Source organism: Cyprinodon tularosa, unplaced genomic scaffold (genome assembly GCF_016077235.1).
Source record: "Cyprinodon tularosa strain WSP-4 unplaced genomic scaffold, ASM1607723v1 ctg61, whole genome shotgun sequence".
In the NCBI taxonomy this organism is placed as follows: domain Eukaryota; kingdom Metazoa; phylum Chordata; class Actinopteri; order Cyprinodontiformes; family Cyprinodontidae; genus Cyprinodon; species Cyprinodon tularosa.
Genome location: NW_024039352.1, coordinates 53,839 through 77,306, shown reverse-complemented (window position 1 = coordinate 77,306; position 23,468 = coordinate 53,839). Strand labels below are relative to the sequence as shown.

Genomic DNA, 23,468 nt, shown 5'->3' with positions numbered 1-23,468 from the left:
GTTGGGGAGAGGTCTCACTTCTTTTGAAAAAGAAGGTACCGGCTCCCCGAGTGAAATGTTTATGTTTTTCAACATTTTTGACTGCGCCCTTGGTTCTCGACCTGGATGCGTCAGTCTGGAAGCATTTATTACAGTTGAACACAAAGACGTGCTTGTGAAACATGTTCGGGGTTCGCTCTGGATATCCCCGCATTGAACAGAGTCTTTCGACTTTCTGGCGTGGTGAGCAGGCCGGAACATCCTGTCGGTCACACGCTGTGTTTGGCTGAACTCTCTGAACAGGCTCAGGAACGGAGCCACGGAGGAGGGCGATCCCAGCTCGCTTCCTCCTCTCTGGAACGGTGTTAGGCCAACCGCTTCCTTCTCCTCACCGCCGGTGTGGAGGTGGGGGGTGGTTGGTCCGTGCGAGGGCCTTCAGGCTTTTTCTGCCAGTTAGCTTTGGGGGCAGATGTTTTCTGCGCACCTTGCGGTGCTGCTTGGGTCTTCGGCAGTTTTGGGATCCTGAAGGCAGGAGGGAAGCGGGCTGCTGCCTGGGCGAAGGTTTGGCGCTGGGGTGCGGGGGTCGCAGACGCAGCGGAAAACGTACGTCTGGGAAGGCACAGCTTTAGGGCTTCATCATCCCTCTTCTTCTCCTCCCATCTCTTTTGCATGGAGGTTACTGCTTCCCCAAACAGCCCTTGAGCTGATATGGGTGTGTCCAGGAGGTCCTCCTTCTCCTTAGTTGCCAGGGTAGTGAGATTCAGCCACCTGGCTCTCTCCTGCAAAACCATTAGTCCCATAGATCTGCCCATCGCTTGGATCGCCACCTTATGGAGGTGCAGGCAATGGTCGGTAATGACGCACACCTCCTCCCAGAGCGCAGCATCTGGTGCGGCAGTCATTTGCTCTTCCAGCTCTGCTTGATAGGCCATCAGCATAGAGGAGGCATTTAGAGCGCGGACTGAGAGCGCGGCTGCTCTGTAGCACTTATCAGTCAGGCTTGACTGAAAGCGGTCCGCTCTCGATGGAAGGGCGGGACCTCCCGCTGACATGGAAGTCTTCGGGTGCAGGTGTGTTGCAACGGCCGGCTCGACAGGTGGCATTTGGCGAAGGCCGTAATTTTCCATCCCATCACAATCCAGTACCGAACTGCCGGCTACTGGGTGCTTCTCCTTAAACGGCTTGTTGCGCCAGGAGACGGCCAATTCTTCCAGCAGCTCCGGGAAAATTGGTAGGAGCTGTCTGGACGTCTTGCGGGTCTTAGGCAGCCTTTTTCCGTCAAAGCGGGAGCGGGCAGCTTCTGCCTGGACCTCTGGCCACTGAATATCGAGCTTTGCAGCAGCGCGTTTACACACGTCGTGCATGTCAAAATCCAGCTCCGACGGGGAACCTTCCTGACCGGATTGCTCCGAGCCCGGGGGTGCGGGTTTTGCAATCCGTACCGAGGGCGCCGGGGCCGGGTCATAGTCCTCATCGTTGTCTGAGAAGGGTAGCTCCGACTCCAAGTCAGAGAGCTCCTCGTCCCCCTCAAACAGCAAATCGAGCTGGCTCGAAGCGATACCTAGCTCGGGCATTTCCCGTGGCAATGGGTCCACGGAATCGAGGATTTCTCCCCAGCTCGGTCCGGCCTCTGCATCGGTGGGTAAAGACACAGCCTGGTCGGCTGGTTCTTGTGTCGGTGCCGTGGAGGCCATCACCGGGTCATTACCGGACATGGTCGATTGACGAGCCAGGCGGCGGCGAAGCACCTTCAGGGAGAACCGGCTACAGTGTGAGCACTCCTCCGTAGATTGGAGGGCTGCCTGGGTGTGTTTCAGACCGAGACATACCACACAGGATGGGTGGGTGTCCCAGCTTGAAATTTTATTGCCACACGGACAGGTTCGTCCCTTGGGGCTCCCCTCCGCTTTCGCAGAGGATTTAGCAGTCTCCATTATTTTATTTTTATTTTGGAGATTGGCTTTGGGGCTACACGGGAATTAGCTTGTGAAAGCTAAGCTAACCAGGTGTGGCTAGGTTGGGGACGGCGTTTCGGCCACCCGGGGTGTAGCTACGGAGTATTGCTACTCAGTGTCGACCAACGTACAGCCGTGAGGCGGTGCGTTGACTCGAGTATTACTACTCGTTTTATGGTATTTCTACCAGGAAAACGTCTCCGCTTGATACCGAACCAGTTCGGAGCAAAGCGCCCAGCGACCGAGCTTGCGCGCGAGTCTTTGGACTGTTAAGCTAGGCTCCAAGAGAGACGGTATCCAAGAGGAAGCTAATTGGGAACTTCTGCTCGTTGCGAGAAGAGGTTTTTGAATAACAAGCAGCACAGTGTCAGCCCTATTTATAGGGGGAGGGACCTTGCCCTCTCTGACACTGACAGGCTTATTTTCCAGCCAATCCTGGCTGGCGTAATGTAAAAGGAGCTTCTGATGAGGTCACGCTGGAGGCGTTCCCAATGTGAGACACGAAACGAATGCTATGAAAGAGAACTGTCTCTGTGCACCTCAAAAAAATCCTGACTACGCTTCGGACGGTGACTAACCCGCTCAGACCTCAATTGGAAGTGCGCAGACAAAAAGCAGCTGTGACGGGTCCTTGGTATGCCTTTCCGACTGTCTGTGTAGGCTCCCCCTTGCCTTTTGGCAGGAAACTGCTGTGAGTCCCTATAAAATTCCAGACCCACGGTGCAGAAGCATAGCAGCAAAACTGGTTCACGACCACACCCAAGCGACATTCAATGTGTGCAATAAGGGCATAAATGTGTTTGTGAATGAGTACTTAACTAAAAGGAATGTGGAGATCGCCCGTTAAGCAAGGATTTTGAAAAAGGAAGGAAAGATACAGGACATATGGACTAGAAATTGTTAAAAAAAATAAAATAAAACTCAAGTTACCACCAGAGAAAGCAAAAATCATTGCCATAAGAAAACTGTCAGAGTTGGAAGAATTTAAAGGAGTCCAGTCAGAAAGGAATAATCAATGGATCATTATCTATAACTAAAACTAATACTTTTGCGGTAATTTACTGAATTATGCATTTTTTAAGTAAAAAAAAGTAATAGTAATAATTTTCGTTGTGATCACTGAGTCTGAGACCAGCCATTTTTGCCCAAACATAGAAACACTTCACTCCTGACATCTTCCTGCAGTGACCTCACGGTGCGGCAAGCCTAGCACCATTCTCCCCACTTTACAAGCTAAATCAATGTGTACTGTTACTGTATACACATCTGCAATCAATAACAGTTATTTTAGATTTTGAGAAGACTTCACTAAATTGGTGAGAACTATTTTTAAAGTGACAATGCCCACATGCATGACAGTTGGATGTTGCAATTCATCAGGTAAAAGAAGATCTATTTCACCTTCTGATTCCTGATCAGAGGGAGGATTTGCCATCAAACTTCTGGCCAGAGAAAAAACACGTAATATGTAGCCAACATTTGGAAGGAGAATGTTTTCAAGATGACTTGGATAATAGCGCGTTGTGACAAACACCAGATACAGCACTGGGACTTGATCAACAGCCGATACCGCACCGTGACGTTACAAACCAGTAGGTGGCAGTAGTGTTCTTTGACGAACATGCATGCCTCCAAATTAAAATTACTCTTATTTAAAAACACTTTATTGAACTGTATGTAATAATTTCATATTTAAAGTATTCAGAAGGGGACTTTAGGGTTAAGAGGAAGGGTATTTATCTTATACATTTTTATAGCTTGAGTCTCTACAGAAACTCTTCCAAAATATAGGACTATTTAAGCACATTTAAGGAGAAGTTTAGGGTGGTGGCCATCTCAGAAACATGTATAACAGATGGGAAAATAATGGAGGGAAAAAAATGGATGATTATGAAATATTTTTTTCAGAACAGATTTAACAAAAGCTCCCTTTTAACAGGAGGAAACCTCCAGCAAGACCATGCTGAGTGTGAGCGGCCATCTGCGGAGGCCGACTAGAGTTCAAGGAGACAGAAGTAGACATACAGAAAGAAGCATAGATACAAAAAGGCAACTGTCAACCAGCTCCGCAGGTGTCCCCGTCCAGGAAATACACAGCCAGGCAGAAGAGCCCTGAGCTAGCTGCCATGTCAGAGGATGAAGAGAGCACAGCCAGCCAGTCACAGTCAAAGAAACAGGACTACACTGAAAAACAGGCCGATCTCCAACATCTCTCCAGGATGGAGTCATTGCCAAACAGGAACAGACCAGATGAAGCTACTATGAGGAAAAGCACAAAGAGAGCAAAGTGTTTGAATTTGAACAAACATGTTCAGCAGAGTGGGAGAATAGAGAGAGAATGAAGCTGAATGATGAAAACGTGGGTCCTATGTCCTCCAGCATTCTAAGCCTATAGCAGCATAACTATAGAGATAGCTCAGGATAACCTGAGCCACTCTAACTCTAGTCTAAGCCTTCTCAAAAAGGAAAGTATTAAAGGTGTAGGTGTAAGTGCTGTAGAAGATCTTGGAAAAACGGTTCAGGCATGCTATATTTTTGAACATACACAGCCATGCTTCTCCCTTCAGACTACCCCTCGAAACCACGCCTTCAAAACACATGAACAAGGCAAAGAAAGGACAGGGTAGCTCCGTCCAACACGCATCAGACCCACTTTTTCTACCGCGCAGCCAGAGCAGCAAAGATGCTTCAGCCACGCATCAGAACTAAACTTGAGGATTTTAAATTATATTCTAGATATAACAGGAAGCAAATGAAGAGAAACTAGGATAGGAGAAATGTGATCTCTCTTTTTTTAATTTTCATCAGAACTCTGGCTGCAGCATTTTGGATCAGCTGAAGGATTTTAACTACAGTTTGTGGACTTCCTGATAGTAAAGAATTACAATAGTCCTTTTTTCAGCATCATCCCTAGAGAGGATATTTCAAATTTTTGCAATATTCCGCAGATGAAAGAAGGAAATTCTTGAGACCTCTTTGATATGGGATTTAAATGACAGGTTCTGATCAAAAATAACACAAAGATTTTTTTACTTTATTATCTGAGATCAACTTATTCCCATCCAAATGAAGTGACTGGCTAATCAGCTTCTTTTTCAGAGACTCTGGTCCAAGGATTACATTTACATTGCATTTGAAGCAGTAAATGTGGCGTTGAAGCAGAAAGTTAGGAGTCATCCAGGTTTTTATGTCTTCAAAACATGCCTGTAATCTATGTAATGGGTTAGCTTCATCTGGATTCATAGACAGATATAGCTGGGTATCATCAGCATAACAGTCAATGGTAGCTCGCCAATAGAGGCTGCTAGGGCACCGCCCCATCCACCAAAAGACCTTGATTAAAATAAAAAAACAAAAACAAATTAAAATTAAATTATAAAGTAGTTTTTTAGATGCGAGAAGATAAATATCTAATATCTATCTTTAATGACGAGTAAAGCTGTTTTCCGTTTTAGTCAGATTGGTGATGTATTTCTTCCCTGGGGCCTTTTCTAAATGTTTGTTAATTTGAATAGTTGTTCTTAAATAAACACATTCTCAGAAAATAAATAATTTTTATATAATAAAAACATACAGCTGAGTAATAGCTTCTCCATTAATAAAAATATATTTTTTTACTGGACCATTCAAAACACAGATTTGCCTTTACAAAGCCTCAGAAGGGCAAGAGTTATGTACAAAAAGTAAACCTGTACATGAAATTATGTTTTGTGTAATTCCCCAAGGTACGACAGGCACAAGTGGCTTTCTCTACCGATGGATTTATTGAATCTTGCTTGTCCAGACTTATTAACCACACCGTGAAAACTAAAAGGCACAAACAATACAATAATTAGCTTACAAAAAATAAAGACAATTGACAAATATGATGACTGCCACAAATAAACAGACTTAAAACCTAGTTGGCTGAGTACCAGAATAGTTTTCTTCTTTCTTGGTTCACTTAAACTTTGTGACTGACACATGCATCAGGTCTCTCTGGGGATCGCTTCTTCTTAGGAAAACTAACCTCTACTCTGCAAAGCCCCTCCATGCGCCCCCTGGTGGCGCACATCCACAACAGCAATGAAATACACACAAAAACAGGCATATATGAAAAAGTGGCAGCAACATTTTGTTTTCATAAAGTGTTTTTATGATGCTTTCTGGTATCTAGGCTATGAAAATCTTTATGGGATAGTTTTTTGATAAAGAATTACAGTTTTATTAGGCAGGCTTTACTGTGTTATTGAAACAGTAAAATTTGAACAGAAGGACAAAATCGCATGAGCAACAAATGAATCATATGCAAAAAAAAATGTATTGCATGCTATTACACATGGAATAGAACTGCAGAATATAGTGTATAAGATTAACATTTGAATCTAAAAATTGTAGAGAATAATCGATTCAGACAGAAACAAAAAATACTCTGTGATTAAGACAAACTGCCCAACATTTAAATGAATGACCTCCATTTTGTTTTTGACAGACATCTTAGATTTATTCATAGTTTTTGTGTTCAGGACAAAAGTTTAGTAATTTTGATTCGTAATTATTTTAGTTTGGTTTTAGTCGACTAAAACTCAGAAATTCCCTAAAAAGTGAACCTTTAAAATTTCAAATAACAACCAGATTCTTTACCAGACTGACAGCTCTTGCCTAGATACTACAATTGGTGGGTATAGAATTCTGCTATGTTCATCATTGCTGTTGGCAAAAAAAAAAAAAATTATTTATAGAATTCAAATAAACCTTTTCATGAATTAATGCCCCACTTTACATAGAAGTGTCTCACAAGTTGTGAAAATAACAGATCTACAGTAGTTCAACACATCATACTGGTTAATATAGCAGACAGACAAGCTAAAAAAAATGTACAATAAAGGAACGGTTTTAGACATACAAGGTTTCCATCCCAAAGCAAACACTTCCTCATCTACTATGAATTGTGCATTACACACAGATCAATAAATCTTCATTGCTCTAAAAAAGCAAAAAACAGAAAAACAACCCTCTCTCTACCCTGGCAATTTTAGCTTAATTTCTAAGAATTTGCCCATTAGTTACCGCTGCTCAGGGGTCAAAGTAGATTTAAATTCAAAGGGTTTTGATATATATATAAAAAAAAAGTAAAGAGATAAACTACATAATTGCCTTGTACTGCCATGGCAATCCAGATGTAAATTTAATGAATATGTTACCTAAATGTTGAAATAATTAAAGGAAACGATGAAAATGTTTAATGAAAATGCAAGGAAACATTTATATCATATTTTAATAGATAGAAACGAGATCTATGAGAAAAATTTATCTTTTCATCTGGGTCTTTATCCAAAAATAAACAGCATGCAATCAAATACATTCTTAGGATTTAAGTTATAGATAAATTTAGGTAGAAATTAAAGAATGCTTAGCATCACCGCTTGTACTGTAGGCTGGAAGAAATAAAATCTTGATAGTTACAGAAAGGGATATTTTACGCTTGGCAGAGGATGATCAGCCACACATTGTTTATGAACTAGTGAGGGCAGGAAGAGCCATTCGGCTGAGAGCGAACCATCAGTCTGGAGCTAAAAGGGCAGACTCTGAGCTAAGCATGCACAAAGATGCATAACTGAACAAGCACAGCAGGAAGAATATAGTTTGTCAGAGTTCATCGTGCATTACCGGATGATTCCAGCTTATTTTCACCGATGCTGCTGCTGTCATGATCCATCTGTGGTCAAGCAGAATGTGCACCTCTACAAACCAGGTGGGCAGGATGAGCAAACAGGACGCAGCTGCTCAACTGATACTACCTGGCTTGTTTAACCGATTGCAGTACAATAAGGAATTTTAAAAGTCTTACTGAACTCCCACTCCCAAATTTTTATTTAGTCTCGTCAACGAAGACTCAAACCCATAAGTCATCAAGTTTTTGTCATCAAAGATCCAAGTTTAGCTCGCGGTTCTCATTATCGTCATGAAAAAAAGGAGCATCAACTACATAATTTTGTCATAGTCATTATTGACGAACATTGGCTTTCCTTACAAATAAAAATAATAAGTGAAACATCATTATATTCAGTGTAAAGCCTTGACTAGAAACAGCCAGACAAACATGGAACCATGGCATAATCTCAACTTCTAACTTTAAAGGACTTGCAGAGGATGAAGTTTTAATGAATTATAAAAAGGAAACATTTTAAATCCATTAGCTTTTTTTTTATCTGAAAAAGACAGACACGTACAGGCTGTTCATCAATAAGAGTATTTTTCTGAGAGTTGGAGTGTCTTTATCTCCAATTCAGCACAACAACACTGATGAACCAGATCGGTGCCATCTGAACTCAAATCCAGGAAACAGAGGTTCAGTAAATGTGGCGTTGAAGGTGTGGAGGAGAATCAATGATTCAGGTGACACTTTGTAGAAGGAGAGAACGCCAGCCGGACAGTCCACATACACTGCTACTCTGTTTGAGATGGGGGAGGAAATATGTGTTTCTATGTCATTGTGCCAGACAGAATACCCATCATCAAAGCAGCTTAGACTCCAGGACTGATTATTCCTTCCAAAACAAGGTTCTTTTCTCTTGCTATTTCTGCTGTAACTCACTGAGATATCAACTCTCCCTCTCCATTCAACCTCCCAGTAATGGCGGCCAGTCAGAGCATTTGTACACAGCAACTGAGGCCAGTAATCAAATTTGTGTAAATGATCAAATGTCACTTTCCTGTTGTCCTCAGAAAGTTTCAGGTATCTGCTCACTGCATTTGTGTCGAATGTGAGTAGACAGAAGTCTGTTAAAGAGAACAAACATAATCAAATTTCAGCTTTTACCTTTTTTTTTTTTTACACTGCAATGGAAACTCCTGAAAAGGTGATGGGACAGTTAAACATTGGTTTAATCTTAGCTACTTCATTTATATGAATCACACTTACATCTCCAGGGACCAGGGTTCAACCATCGGATTCCAGCAGGCTCCACCCTGAAAAGGGGAGGTCAGATCATCATTTTCAGCATGCAAACATGGATATTACATGTGTCTCAAACATGCTATTGTCATACATTATAAAATGGTGCTTAAAACATTGCAAACTTCAGATAATGCAGTGAGGACAGTTGGTACGGCTGTAATTAAACATATTTCACTAAACAGAGGAAAACTCCAACAGAGAGGAGGAATGAAATTCCTGCTCAATGATAGTCTCAGAGGTCAATTCAAACTGCAGAGACTATCATAAAGATGAAGGAATACACCAGGCCAGTCCAAGAAATTGTTGTGGAGAAGTCTAAAGTCTGATTTGGATACAGAAATATTTTCCAAACTTTAGACATCCCAAGGAGGACTGAGCAAGAGATAATATTGACATGGAAGGAGCATCAGACCACTGTAAATCTACGACTAACCGGCCATCCCTCTAATCTTTCAGCTCAAACAAGGAGAAGACGGATCAGAAATACAGCCAAGAGAGCCATGATCACTCTGGTTGAACTGCAGAGATCTACAGCTGTGGTTTCAGACTCTGTCCATAGGACAACAATTAGTTGTGTACTGCATGAATCCAACCTTCATTGAAAAAAGCCATTTCTTAAATATATCCATAAAGTTTACCACAAGCCACTTAGGAGAAACACCAAATATGTGCAAGAAGGTGCTCTGTTCAGACAAAACCAAAATCGAAATTTTTGGCAACAATGCATGTTATGTTTAGTGTAAAAACAACACAGCTGATCACCCTGAAAACACCATTAAATCACAACTTTATAGCTTCATGTTTCAGGCCTGAAATTTGGCAAAAGTTCAAAGTTCAAGGGTCCGAATGCTTTGCAAGGCAATGTATATTATCTATTTGGGAACGTATCAATTTCTCAATGAGAGACTAGATTCCAAAGTTCACAATGTAAAAGATAAAACAACTTATTGACACATCTTATATTATCTTATCAAACACTTCTCAGTCTCAGCTTAGAATATGACATATATAACATAAAAATAACATTATTTTACATTATATATGAACCCCAAAAATGTAACATAATATATGTCCATTGTCTACAGTATGTGAGCTGAAGACAAATGTAGGCTACAGTATGTACATCATACTAAAGCCTCTTCCCCACTGAAATTACCAGGTTAACCCGGGTTTTCAAACAGGGGTCGATTGGCTAACAATCAGAATTTGGCTTCCCACCCATTGGCAAAAATGGAGGGTCTAACATCCTTCTGGCAAAATGCATGGCCTCTGTCCCTTGCTGTTGGATGTCTGGTGACACATCACACTGGATTAGCATTGATAATGGGAGCACTGCAACAAAAATCAGGGAAGTAAACAATGAAGAGCAACATGTAAGGAAGCCAGGGTCTACTAAATGTGATGTATTGTTTCACTGCTTTGTCTATCCCAATACTTCTCACCAGTGCCGTGCCATTTTTATTAAATTTAAACAGGATTGTTTTGGCTTTTTAGAAAAGATGTGAATTAGCGAGTGAAACCGTGTGCCGATCAGAGCTGAGCCGCTTTTAAAACAAGGCACTTGCGAGTTGTTTGACCCAGGTATACACATATCAGTGAGCTGTTCCCATTACCACTTAAAACCGATTTATCCCGGGTTTAAACGGGTTTTTCAGTCAGTGGGAACAGGATATACACTATATTGCCAAAAGTATTTGCTCACCCATCCAAATTATTGGAATCAGGTGTTCCAATCACTTCCATGGCCACAGGTGTATAAATTCAAGCACCTAGGCATGCAGACTGTTTTTACAAACATTTGTGAAAGAATGGGTCGCTCTCAGGAGCTCAGTGAATTCCAGCGTGGAACTGTGATAGGATGCCACCTGTGCAACAAATCCAGTCGTGAAATTTCCTCGCTCCTAAATATTCCACAGTCAACTGTCAGCTGTATTATAAGAAAATGGAAGTGTTTGGGAACGACAGCAACTCAGCCACGAAGTGGTAGGCCACGTAAACTGACGGAGCGGGGTCAGCGGATGCTGAAGCGCATAGTGCGAAGAGGTCGCCAACTTTCTGCAGAGTCAATCACTACAGACCTCCAAACTTCATGTGGCCTTCAGATTAGCTCAAGAACAGTGCGCAGAGAGCTTCATGGAATGGGTTTCCATGGTCGAGCAGCTGCATCCAAGCCATACATCACCAAGTGCAATGCAAAGCGTCGGATGCGGTGGTGTAAAGCACGCCGCCACTGGACTCTAGAGCAGTGGAGACGCGTTCTCTGGAGTGACGAATCGCGCTTCTCCATCTGGCAATCTGATGGACGGGTCTGGGTTTGGCGGTTGCCAGGAGAACGGTACTTGTCTGACTGCATTGTGCCAAGTGTAAAGTTTGGTGGAGGGGGGATTATGGTGTGGGGTTGTTTTTCAGGAGCTGGGCTTGGCCCCTTAGTTCCAGTGAAAGGAACTCTGAATGCTTCAGCATACCAAGACATTTTGGACAATTCCATGCTCCCAACTTTGTGGGAACAGTTTGGAGCTGGCCCCTTCCTCTTCCAACATGACTGTGCACCAGTGCACAAAGCAAGGTCCATAAAGACATGGATGACAGAGTCTGGTGTGGATGAACTTGACTGGCCTGCACAGAGTCCTGACCTCAACCCGATAGAACACCTTTGGGATGAATTAGAGCGGAGACTGAGAGCCAGGCCTTCTCGTCCAACATCAGTGTGCGACCTCACAAATGCGCTTCTGGAAGAATGGTCAAAAATTCCCATAAACACACTCCTAAACCTTGTGGACAGCCTTCCCAGAAGAGTTGAAGCTGTTCTAGCTGCAAAGGGTGGACCGACGTCATATTGAACCCTATGGATTAGGAACGGGATGTCACTTAAGCTCATATGTGAGTCAAGGCAGGTGAGCAAATACTTTTGGCAATATAGTGTATGTTAGCCTACACTGTCCCATTTAGCACTTTCCACAAACCCAAACTGGGTCCTTCCTAGGTAAGTGCCAATGGGGCATTTACATGAGAAAAGGGAATGAGTTCTGAAAGAAGAACAAGAATTTGAGAAGAAGGTTTGGAGCACAACTGACACACTCACCCCCTTCTCCTCCCCTGACTAGTTGGTAAATGATAAAATATCTGCACATACTTAATTGACCTACACATTAACAAACAATATGCCAATCCTAACATCTAAAAATCTAACCAAAAATAACATTATCTTGATTAAATGTTTGGCTGCTACAGCTGGAAATGTTCTAAAGCTCTCATTTTTATTGAAAACAAGACTAAAGTAATTATGTTTGAGCAAATATTTATTGCTTGTTATCATGATTTAATGGTGCAATTTGTATCTTAAAAATTTGGAAGTTAGATGAAACGTTACTTTTAATATTGAAAGTCAAATTTGTTCACTAACCATTTTTTAAATTGATGTATGAAAGGTAAAACATATATGTTTCCAGGATGTCCAACACGTCCCCACTTGATCTACTTTTTATGTTATTAGTCAGATCTGCTTGAAAAGACTGCAGATGATCTGCTTTTAGCTGTTCCAAGGTCTCCACTGGTTCACAGAGGGAACTTCCATTTGAATTATTTTTTGTGTGTGTTTTATATAATTAAGCTTTGAACTGTAGTCTTCTGTCTAAATCAACTTACCACACAGGAATGGCATTATCTACTGAATTATTGCCAAGATTTTCTTTTTTTAATTTAAACAGGTAAAATTCCATACATTTACCTTTTACTATTTAAAATTTCCCTAATCCTAAACCCCATCATAATCAGATGATCTGTTTCAGCAAGTCAGATTAATAACCCTTAGAGCACATTTCCCACTCTCCTTGCTCTATCTGACATTATTCTCACCAGCAGCATGTTCATCCATACCTGAGATCTTCCAGTCTCCAGTGTGGATCTTTAACTCCGGCCAAAAGCAGCTTCAGTCCTGAGTCTCCGGGATGGTTGTAGCTCAGGTCCAACTTTTTCAGATGAGAGGGGTTGGAGTTCAGAGATGAGGCCAGAGAAGCACACCCTTCCTCTGAGATCAGACAGCCTGACAAGCTACAGACACACAAATAAAAAAAGAAAAAACATAAAAAAACACCATAAATTGGTTCTTAATAAGGTTATGATATAAATATAATGTATTTAGTTTTATAGGTCATAAAAGTAACATTTCTCACATTCAAACTTATAAATCCTGAAAGTAAAAACTAGCAAAAAATAACAAACTCTGCAAAAAGAGATTGCTTTAAGCCCTCTTCAAACTCTGACCAAATATAAACAGGTGGTCCTACTGGAACCATTATTCTGGTATTTAGGTAGCTTTAGATTGAAAACATTCACCTTAGAGTTTCCAGTTTGCAGTTTTGACTCTTCAGTCCAACAGAGATATTCTTCCCTCCTGAATTATGCAGGTTATTATTACTAAGGTTTAGTTCTGTAAGAGTGATGGACTGGGAGCTGAGAACTGAGGCCAGAGCTTCACAACTTCCTTCTAAGATGTCACATCGACTGAGTCTGAAACAGTGAGAATAATTTGCTGATAAGCATCCATCCATCCATACACACATACATGCATATATACATCTATGCAAGAAACGATGCTAATTTGTTAATATACAGCACTGGTGTGGATTCAAAGAGAATAAAGGTCAGATAAGAAGAGCTACCAAAGCTATTATTGAAATTTACACCACCCTGTATAAAATCACAGTAATCTGAACCATGGCAAACATAAAATAGTCTTAAATCAGGCAACTGGACTTTCGTTCAGTTTTTTAACACATATTCAAAAGTCTTTGTCATTTCTGTAAAGCAAGCTTTAGTTGGAGCACTTATGTTTTAAGCAACATAATAAAAGCACATTTAAAGTCCGATTCAAGTCAAAGACACTCCAGGGTTGTTGAAGTCTTTTGTTGTGTAGAGGTTATGTGTTTGACTATTTTATTTGTGATGTAAGTGCTTTTTCGAATGAGTTCTAGGACCACATTGTCAATGCTTGGAAGCTGAAACCATAGGCCTCCCACTGTATTTAGTAATGATATTTCTCTCTTGATAAAGATAACTTCCTTGACCCCTCTTTTAAACCATCTCTGGCCAAAATCTAACAGTTTTGGTTGTCAAAGATGTGTCCTGTTATTTTTAAAGTATAAAGCAGATCATATTTAAAAGCTGTCAATAGATAGAAATTTGGTTTTGAAAGGACTGGAAACAAGTACCTTAAAGTTTCCAGTTTGCAATTTGGACTCTCTAGTCCAGCAGAAAGAATCTTCACTCCTGAATCCCCCAGGTTGTTGTTACACAGGTCCAATTCTCTGAGACTTGAGGACTGAGAGCTGAGAACTGAGGCCAAGGCTTCACAGCTTTGTTCGGAGAGGTCACAGCCACTCAATCTGAGGAGACAGGGAGAAAAACAAATGGTCAAGCAATGCATTTTTCTTAATTCAATTTTTATAATTTTCAGTTTCCCCTAGAAAGTCTAATTCATTTTATAAAAATGTTGCGATCCATTCTTGCTGATGTTGTAGTACGCCGCTCTGAAGACACACCCCTCGGCTGGAGGTTTTAAAAACCCTAGTTTCCCATATCAGCATCCTATTTTTTCCGGTGGCTCAAAGGCTAGACAAAAGCGCTTCCAGCTAAGGGCTACGCTACGTAGCAACCAAATCCCTCTGGAGAAGTCTGTGCTTGCTGGATCGAGTCAGACTGCCCTTTTCCTGCATTTCAGAAGGAGCTGAACGCAGTGTTTTTACTCTTCCACCGATTGAAACCGAGCGAATGAGGTGTATCCTGAATTCTGCTCAAGCAGAGACAGGCAGAGCTAATCCATCTCTGCTAACCACCGAACAACAGGAGCCGTTAGAAGCCACTGGACTATAACCTCCTGTGAGCAGAGGTACAGAGCAGCGCCATGGAGGTGCTGTTACAACCTCTGGCTACGTGCTAACCACCGCAGCTAGATGGGAGACTACCCGCGTGCTACCGTGAGTTATAAAATTAACCCCCTTGCAAATCGCTTCTTATTGTTACATCGGATTAATCCAAACCTCTTTGAGTTGCTTTTGGATGAACGGACTGGACCGAAGACGGGTCTGCAGAACACCAGGCCGAGCTGAAGGCCTTCACTCCACTGAACCGAACTGCATCCTTCCCCCTCCTTCATATCTGATGCTTAATAAGTGCTCTGCCTGGGTAAACTATAGGTAGAGATAGATAGTCGTGTTGTTTTTTTTAATTGAAATAAGATTTCTGATTCAACTGATGGTTAAAGGTTTAACTGAATGCTAATGCTCACTACAGATCAAACCAGTCACATGTTGGTGAAGATAACTGCTACATCGTCAGCTAACCCTCTCTTTGTTTCAGTTAGACCCGACCAGAACCAAAACCCCTGCGGCCAGCTAAGCTAGCGGGTCTTTGAGTCTCATCAGAGTTTAATGCATTCCTGAGTCATTATTCATTTTCCACCATAAACTGAATGAAACTTCACTGTTTTGACTGCAGTTAACATCTGTATTAGGGTTTATTTACATTTTTTCTCCTGCTATTATAAAGGACACTTTCAAATGCATTAAGCCTTAAACTTCGAACATCCCGGACTTTAAAGGGACTCTTAAACCCCTCTTCCCGTTTTATTTCTTTAATTTTGCTTATTTTCAGTATTGTTTAGTGTTTTGCTTAGTTATTAGATATAAGACTGTGTGATTGTAGCTAATAAATGTACCATTTTATTTTTAACCCATGATCTTTTGTGTTAAAAACACAAACCTAAAATACTATCTGTTATACTGGCTGAAGGACAGATAATACATTTGTTGCTCTTCTTCCACTAACAAGCCTTTGCACCATCACCATGTCCCTCCATACCTGAGAGTTTCCAGTCTCCAGGAAAGATCCTTGAGGCCATTTGACAGCATCTTCACTCCTGAGTCTCCAAGATCATTGTTGCTTAGGTCCAGTTCTTTAAGATAGTAGGGGTTTGAGTTCAGAGCTAAGGCTAGAGAAGCACAGCCTTCCTTTGAGATCAGACACCCTGACAAGCTGCAGAGACACAATTCAACACACATGATGTAATCATGATAAACTTGTGGTAGAATTTACATACACAACTGGAGTCCCGTTTATAAAACGTCTAAACTTTACTGAACCTACTAAAAGTGCACATATGCAAAACCTTTGAAAAAATCCAAAGAAAAATAAAAAATAAAATAAAATTTCTTTTCATAGGAGATTTCGGTTGAAACCTGATTGGACTGTTCTCCTGCTCCTCTAATCACAGATATGACACTCCAATTGAAACCCAGCTTATCTAAGCTGCATTTCAGTAATAATAACAACCACTAGCTGAGTAAAAAGCAGATACTTCAAGTAGGGCTACCCCACTCTTACCTAGTCAGACAAAAAGAATGACCAACCTTCGCTGAGTAAAAAGTATATTACACTTAGACAACTTTTATTGTCAGTTTATAGAAAAATGAAATTTTGTTTAGAACTGCTTTCTTAGACAGTAAATGAACTTTTCCATTTCATAAACTGCATCGGTGATCAAATGTAAACAGTGTGGAAGGAAAAAACATGGTCAAAAAAATGCATTAATATGGAAGTTCAGAACACTATTATATATAGTGCAAATATTCAGTATTTTTGGTTTGTTGTTATCAGTGTTATGCAGAGTCTGTAACATGATTTAGAGATTTTTAAACAGTTCAGCTGTCTGATGGCGAAGCTGAAGAAGCTGTTTCAGAACCTGCTGGAACTGCATCAGATGTTTCGAAGCCTCTTCCAAGAGAGCAGTAGGTAGAACAGTCCATGGTGGGGGTGTGAGGGGTCATTGATGCTCTCCTTATTCTCCGCAGGAAGAACAAGTTATTTTGTGCCCTTTTGACTAGTGAGGTGGTGTTTACAGTTTAGGTGAGGTTGTCTGTAATGTGCAACCCCAAGAATTTGCAGACCACTTCTACATATATTCAGTAGATCTACCCTACTCTTCCCTACTCAGATAAATATCATTTGTAACCAAACTTAACATCTCTGTATCTTTGAGATAAGGCACAGCACAAACATATAAGAATCCTTAATCAATGTAACACAGATAATGAGATTTACCATGGCAGGGCAAAAGCCTAAAAATGCATCTTTCACAGCCATCGAATTGGACACTTTGATGATGGCATATGCAGTCTGTCAACACCTAACGGGCATCATGCACCAACAAGAAAAGGAGGCATCCATTAAAGGAAAGCTCTCCTTTCCTTCTCTTTCCCTATGCCCTGAGGGTGTAGCTTCAAATTAAGATTTTAAAGGCTTCTGTACTTGTTTCCAGGGAGAATCATGTTATACGCACTACCTTGATTTGACCCTCTTATGTGCTTGTGCTCACCCTAAACTTAGAGTTGATTAGCTGCTGAGTGTTGTTACCCAATTGATATCACCTGTTCAGGAATACTTAAATCAAATTTGATTTAGTTTATTTGTATAATTCGCAAGACATGTAATCTCAACACACTTTACCAAGACAAAAGAGTTGAGTCATATAGTCAGATTGGTAAAGGATGTATGGCAAAGGAATACATCTTATTGCGTCGAGTCATTAATATATCTAGGATTGTGACCCCACAGCAGTAATTCATACCAAAAGCTGACAATTCTTTCGGTGCGCTGACACCAAAAGTGTTTTAGTTGTCAATGCATCTGATTTATATGGAAAGTCTATGCTTTCTCTTGGTGTAATTAAAATTATTTTACCGACAAATATAGTTCATATTTAAGTATGTGGTTTGTGGCCTGCCTAAACTGAGGCAAACATTGTACTAAATTTTATTTGTTAAATGACATACTAATTTCTATTAAACTGATGATTTTATTCATTAAATGTGAAGTCTAACTATAACTTTTGGTAGTGTGTCCTATCATAAGTTGGTTCTTCTTCTGTTTAAGCTCTGACAGACTTAACAGTAAGCCTCTAACATGTTTAAATTCTAATTTCTGTGTTCTCTGGCTCAGCTGGATCATAACAAGGGAATAAAATTTTACAGAATAAGCAATTACATCATCATTGGTGGCAGGTTATGAATAAATGTGTGGTTTCAACAGGGTCGAGAGCATTTACCTGAGAGTTTCTAGTTTGCAGTTTGGACTTTCCAGTCCAATAGATAGAAGCTTCATTCCAGAATCCTGCAGCTTGTTGTGACTCAGGTCCAGTTTTATGTGATTGGAGGATTGAGAGCAAAGAACTGAAGACAAAGCTTCACAGGTTCTATCTGACAGGTTAGAGTCGCTCAATCTAAGGAGAAAAGGGAGAAACATCAGCTAACAATCCAAAAACAGTTACAATTCTTTACGCTTGCCAATAATGTTCTGATTGGAAAAAATAATGAATTGTCTGATTTAAAGGACAACTGCTCATTTAAATGTTTGTTTTTCTTTATCACAAATTCCTTTTAAAATTTCCCATTATGTGAAATTAGTTTTCCTCTAGTTACCACAGTTGCCTCTGTAGGCTCTATTAGTCAGTTATTGAGAGTGGGATTCCGGTCATATTCTTTAAGGGTGGATGATACTGTTGTGTTCCTTTACTTCTTTAGTTAATTTTAATTTGCTATTTTGTACAGTTTGCATCTGCTCCATATCTGTTATTTACATCTACACTGTAATATACACATCGAAAACATGAAGTACAGTTGGTCCATGAGGACCAGAGTTAAGTATCCCTGTTTTAAACTATTTTTTCAGGTTTTATAGCCTTTTGTCCATCTGTCGGCTTTCATTACCTATTTTTTCAGAAACTGATACAAAGGAATTTTCCAAGTTTTGGACAATAAATGGCATGTCTATTCCATTCATTTGTATTTTTATCAATTCTATTATTCATGCTGCCTGTAGTGGTAATACGGATCTTTATAAATAAACTAAACCAATTTGAATTAATAAGGTCTTCATTATTAACAATTTCTCATAATGAGAAGCAATGAGGTAACAATCTTTGTACTTACAACATTTTACTGGAGGCTTTAACTACTGGCAGAAGCCTCAGGAAAACCTCCTCTGAAGCAGAGTATTTCTTCAGGTCAAACACATTGAGATCTTTGCCTGATGAGATTAAGATGAAACCCAGAGCTGACCACTGAGAAGGAGACATTTCATCTGTGGAGAGATGTCCTGAAACCAAAAAGTTTTGAATCTCCTCCACTAGAGAGCAGTCATGCAGTTCATTTAGACAGTGGAACAGATTGACATTTTTTTCTGCACACACATTCTCACTTATCTTCTCTTTGATGTACTCAATAGTTTCTGGATTGGTTTGTGAGCTACATCCTGTCTGTGTCAGCAGACCTTGTAGAAGTTTCTGATTGGTCTTCAGTGAAAGTCCCAGGAGGAAGCGGAGGAACAAGTCCAGGTCCCCATTTGGACTCTGTAAGGCCTGATCAATGGCTATCTGATAGAGAGAATTTTCTTTGGGCCCTTTAGATTTTATCTCTGCTTCTTCCAGTAGGTTGACACCAGAATTGAAGAAGGTAAGATGAACATGAAGAGCAGCCACAAACTCCTGAACAGTCAGATGGACAAAGCAAAACACCTTGTCCTGGTATAGCGCTCTCTCCTCTTTAAAAATCTGTGTGAACAATCCTGAGTACACAGAAGCAGTGGTGATGTCAATGCCACACTCTGCCAGGTCTGATTCGTAGAAAATCAGGTTTCTTTTCTGCAGCTGGTCAAAAGCTAATTTTCCCAGAGACTCAATCATCTGTATGTTCTCTGGACTCCAGTGTTGATCTGTTTCAGCTCCTTCCTCATACTTGACCTTCTTCACTTTGGTCTGAACCACCAGGAAGTGGATGTACATCTCAGTCAGAGTGTTTGGCAGCTGTCTTCCCTCTGTGGTCTCCAATACATCCTCCAGAACTGTAGCAGTGATCCAGCAGAAGACTGGGATGTGACACATGATGCGGATGCTTTTAGATGTCTTCATATGTGAGACAATCCTACTGGCCTTCTCCTGACCTCTAAATCTCTTCCTGAAGTACTCCTCCTTCTGTGACTCAGTAAACCCTCTGACCTCTGTCACCATGCCAACACACTCAGGAGGGATCCTACTGGCTGCTGCACGTCGTGTGGTTAACCAGAGGAAAGCAGAGGGAAGCAGTTTCCCCCTGATGAGGTTTGTCAGCAGAACATCCACTGAGGTGGACTCTGTAACATCCGTCAGGATCTCCTTGTTCTGGAAGTCCAGAGGAAGTCGACTCTCATCCAGACCATCAAAGATGAACAGAACCTGGAGGTTTTCAAAGCTGCATATTTCTTTGGTTTCAACAAAAAAGTGATGAACAAGTTCCACCAAGCTAAACCTTTTCTCTTTCAACACATTCAGCTCTCGGAAGGCGAAAGGAAATAAAAACTGGATGTTCTGGTTGGCTTTCCCTTCAGCCCAGTCAAGACTGAACTTCTGCGTCAATAGTGTTTTACCAATGCCAGCCACTCCCTTTGTCATCACCGTTCTGATTGGTTGATCTCTTCCGGATGGGACTTTAAAGAGGTCCTCTGTTCTGATTGTTGTTTCTGGTCTGTTTTGTTTCATGGATGCTGCTTCAATCTGTCTGACCTCATGTTCTTCATTGACCTCTCCAGTTCCTCCCTTTGTGATGAACAAATCTGTGTAGATCTGGTTTAGAAGGGTTTGGCTTCCTGCTTTAGTAATCCCCTCAAACACATACTGGAACTTCTTCTTTAGACCAGATTTGAGTTTATGTTGACAAACTGCTAAAAGATTTTCTGAATGAAACAGAAATTAAAATTAAAAAGGAACACAATCAGCTAATTTGTTTTTCACTAACTGTAATCACATCTCTATAGACATCAGTAAATGTTTGATTTATCCATCAGGTTAAATCTTTGTAAAAATCCTCTTACTGTTCTGCAGGCGATCAGCCAGCTCCTCCTGCTTCATCATCCTCAGGAAGTTTAGTATGATCTTCATTAATGCCTGCCTGTTGTTCCCACTCAGCTCTTTATCCTCACCTTCCAAAATCCCAATATCATCCTTCTGACTCTCTATGGATCCTGGCTCATGCGAACTCAGAACCTTCTGTATCTTTTTCAGCTCCTTCTTCACAAATGTGACAATATGGTCCTCCAGCAGCTGTAACAGAATATTTTAGGGAAGACACATCAGATTTAAGTAATGCAGCCAACATCAGAAAAAGGATGTACAGGTTGACAGTCCAGTTGTTGAACATTTACAGACCACAAATATGGAGTCAAGCTGGGTGTTAAGCTGCTGGGAAGATGAATCAATTTGAACATCTGAGTTCTGCAAGTCCAGTCTGTGAAAGAACCAGGAATCATTATAAGAGAATAAAAATGAACATCTAGCTTTTTCAGAGATTAGATCATCAAGTGTAGCACTGTTAAAATCTTGAAACAAAAAGGTAACTGCCCTTGTTGTTACTCGTACCAGGTGCTTGTATACTCTTATGTGTTTCTCTAAACTTTTCTCAACTACTTTAAAGTATTTAGCACTTATTTGAATCAATTTCTGAATATTCCTTATACCATGTTTAGTAGACTAAATAATCAAATTTTCAAAAAAATATTTAAGATCCAGAGTAAGCAAATTTACCTTTTGGCAAATTGTTTGTTATATGAGCGTATTTTACATTAGATCCTGTTTTTTAGGTGGAGAAAGGACATACCCATGCTTTTCCAAAAAGATGTCTGTATAGGTAATGTTCCTCATTTCACAATGAGGGACATTGCAAAGCTCACAAAGAAATATAAACAAAAAATATTGAAAAATTGTATCTTATCTTATAATTCACTGTTTCAGCTTAGACAATGACAAACATTATTACCGCAGTATAAGATTTACATTTATCTGACACAATGAGAAGCCCTAAATATGAAGCCCAAAGATGCAACATAACTGTCTACATTATGTGTGGTAATACAGATATACTGTAGGCTACTGAATGAACAGTATACTATGTAGCCCACAATTGTCCCATTTAGCAGGGTTGGGGGAACTGGTGCCTGAGGAGAATTTGAGAATAAGGTTTGTAAAACATCTAAGCTTTTAAATATGGTACTTTTCCATTGCTGTCTATTCATTGTTACCTGCTGCGGCCTCCAGCAACCAGCTGTTCTCACCACCTAACCTAGCATGACTAGAGAAGCCTCCACTGAAGAATAGAGAAGTGCAAGAAGCCAGCAGGGGAGTCCAGAGGCTGGTTGACTCTGGGAGCAGACCAGCTCCAGCGGAGCTACAGTACCGGATGGTCTGGCCTTGGAACCAGACACACAGGGAAGCCATCTGGCATCTACCCTTAGAACACCACTTTATGTACCTTTTCTACAGCTTTTACTTGCATTTCCTTTAAAAACTGAAGGCTAAATTGAACAACTTAGCTAGACGGCTCCTTCAGCAGCTACATAAAGTTCTAAAACCAAAAGCCTTCTATGATACAACTGCTAGGCTTTTCTTTTCTAAGCTTCAAAACTTTGTGCACTTTGTTTACTGTCAAGTGGTCAACATTGGAAGGCTACATTTACAAAACGTAGCTACACTCCAACTTCCACAATTACATTTAACTATAATCATCTGACTAATCATCAGGTCATTAGTCCTGGAATTCTAATTTAGGACTAGCTATGAGGTAGAGTGGACACAGTCCTGCTTGGACGGCACTGACTGTGCAAACAACCTAGGAACTTAAACAGGAACTACATCTAAAATTTAGATCAATAACATCAGACCAAACGCATTCCAGCCTATGACTCAAACCATGACAATGAAGACTTATTGTTGAGGTGAACTGTAAGCGGACAACTCCACCCAGTTAAGGGAAAGAGGACAAGGAAAGCCACCACACTGATAAAGAAATACGGACAGATAAACCCAAACAAGGATCCTCAGAGATCCAACTATACTCATTACATATACATCCACCAACCACCTCTCTTATAAGGAAAAGATAAATATGGACAAAGACAGCCACCACACTCATAAATAAATAAGGGCAGATAACCCCAAACAAGGATCCTCAGAGATCCAACTACACTCACAACATAAGCATACACTTCTGACAAACACAATTTTTTTATTTTTTTTATGGCCCACCTCACTGTGGACCTTACCAGTGCTGGGTTAGCCCATGGGGATGAGAAACCCAGGTAGTGACTACCGACATTATATTGTACCTTCCCTTTTAACAAGCCCAGGCTATCGTGATCTTGGCACTAATGACTGGCTTAATTTCTAATTTCATTCACTTGTCTAACTCTGCCTGCTTTCTCATTACTGCTTATCTGATCTACCTGCTCCTGCCTCTATTTAAGCCGCCTGCTACCATTTATCAGTGTCAGATTATTTCTGTTGAGCCAGAATTGTCCAACTACTATGCTGAAAATAGTTGAAGTGAGTTAAAAGACTGAACTTTAGTTTTTCGGCTGAGCATTAGAGCTATTTCGTTAGCCTTGTTAACTCTTAATGGCTATTTGTTTCTTTGAAGTTAATCCCGTTCTCCGAGAGCAATCTCGCATTGAGATTGCTCAGATTGTTAATCCGTTTCATCTGCTTTGGTGTTAATGAATTTAAGAACAGGTGCCCT

At 40.7% G+C, this 23,468-nt stretch overlaps 1 protein-coding gene across 1 annotated transcript; it reads right to left on the bottom strand.

Moving 5' to 3' along the window:
• Nucleotides 1-5,557: 5,557 nt before the first annotated feature.
• Nucleotides 5,558-21,558, bottom strand: LOC119798105 (NACHT, LRR and PYD domains-containing protein 3-like). The gene is made up of 11 exons (XM_038307451.1): nucleotides 21,555-21,558; nucleotides 21,107-21,234; nucleotides 20,773-21,001; nucleotides 18,858-20,634; nucleotides 17,975-18,148; nucleotides 15,733-15,906; nucleotides 14,085-14,258; nucleotides 13,210-13,383; nucleotides 12,751-12,924; nucleotides 8,839-8,885; nucleotides 5,558-8,696 (listed from the first exon to the last, which is right to left on the bottom strand). Exons 1-11 carry the CDS (start codon nucleotides 21,556-21,558, stop codon nucleotides 8,203-8,205), a joined length of 3,549 nt encoding a protein of 1,182 aa, XP_038163379.1. The 3' UTR covers nucleotides 5,558-8,202.
• Between the last annotated feature and the right edge of the window lie 1,910 nt (nucleotides 21,559-23,468).

What these genes read in the sequence shown, in the direction of transcription:
- LOC119798105 (XM_038307451.1), bottom strand. An exon ending in TGCAAACTGGAAACTTTAAG is followed by an intron (nt 13,384 to 14,084) that starts GTACTTGTTTCC and finishes TCACTGTTTCAG; the next exon opens with ACTCAGTCGATGTGACATCT. An exon ending in TGGAGACTGGAAGATCTCAG is followed by an intron (nt 8,886 to 12,750) that starts GTATGGATGAAC and finishes TCCCCTTTTCAG; the next exon opens with GGTGGAGCCTGCTGGAATCC.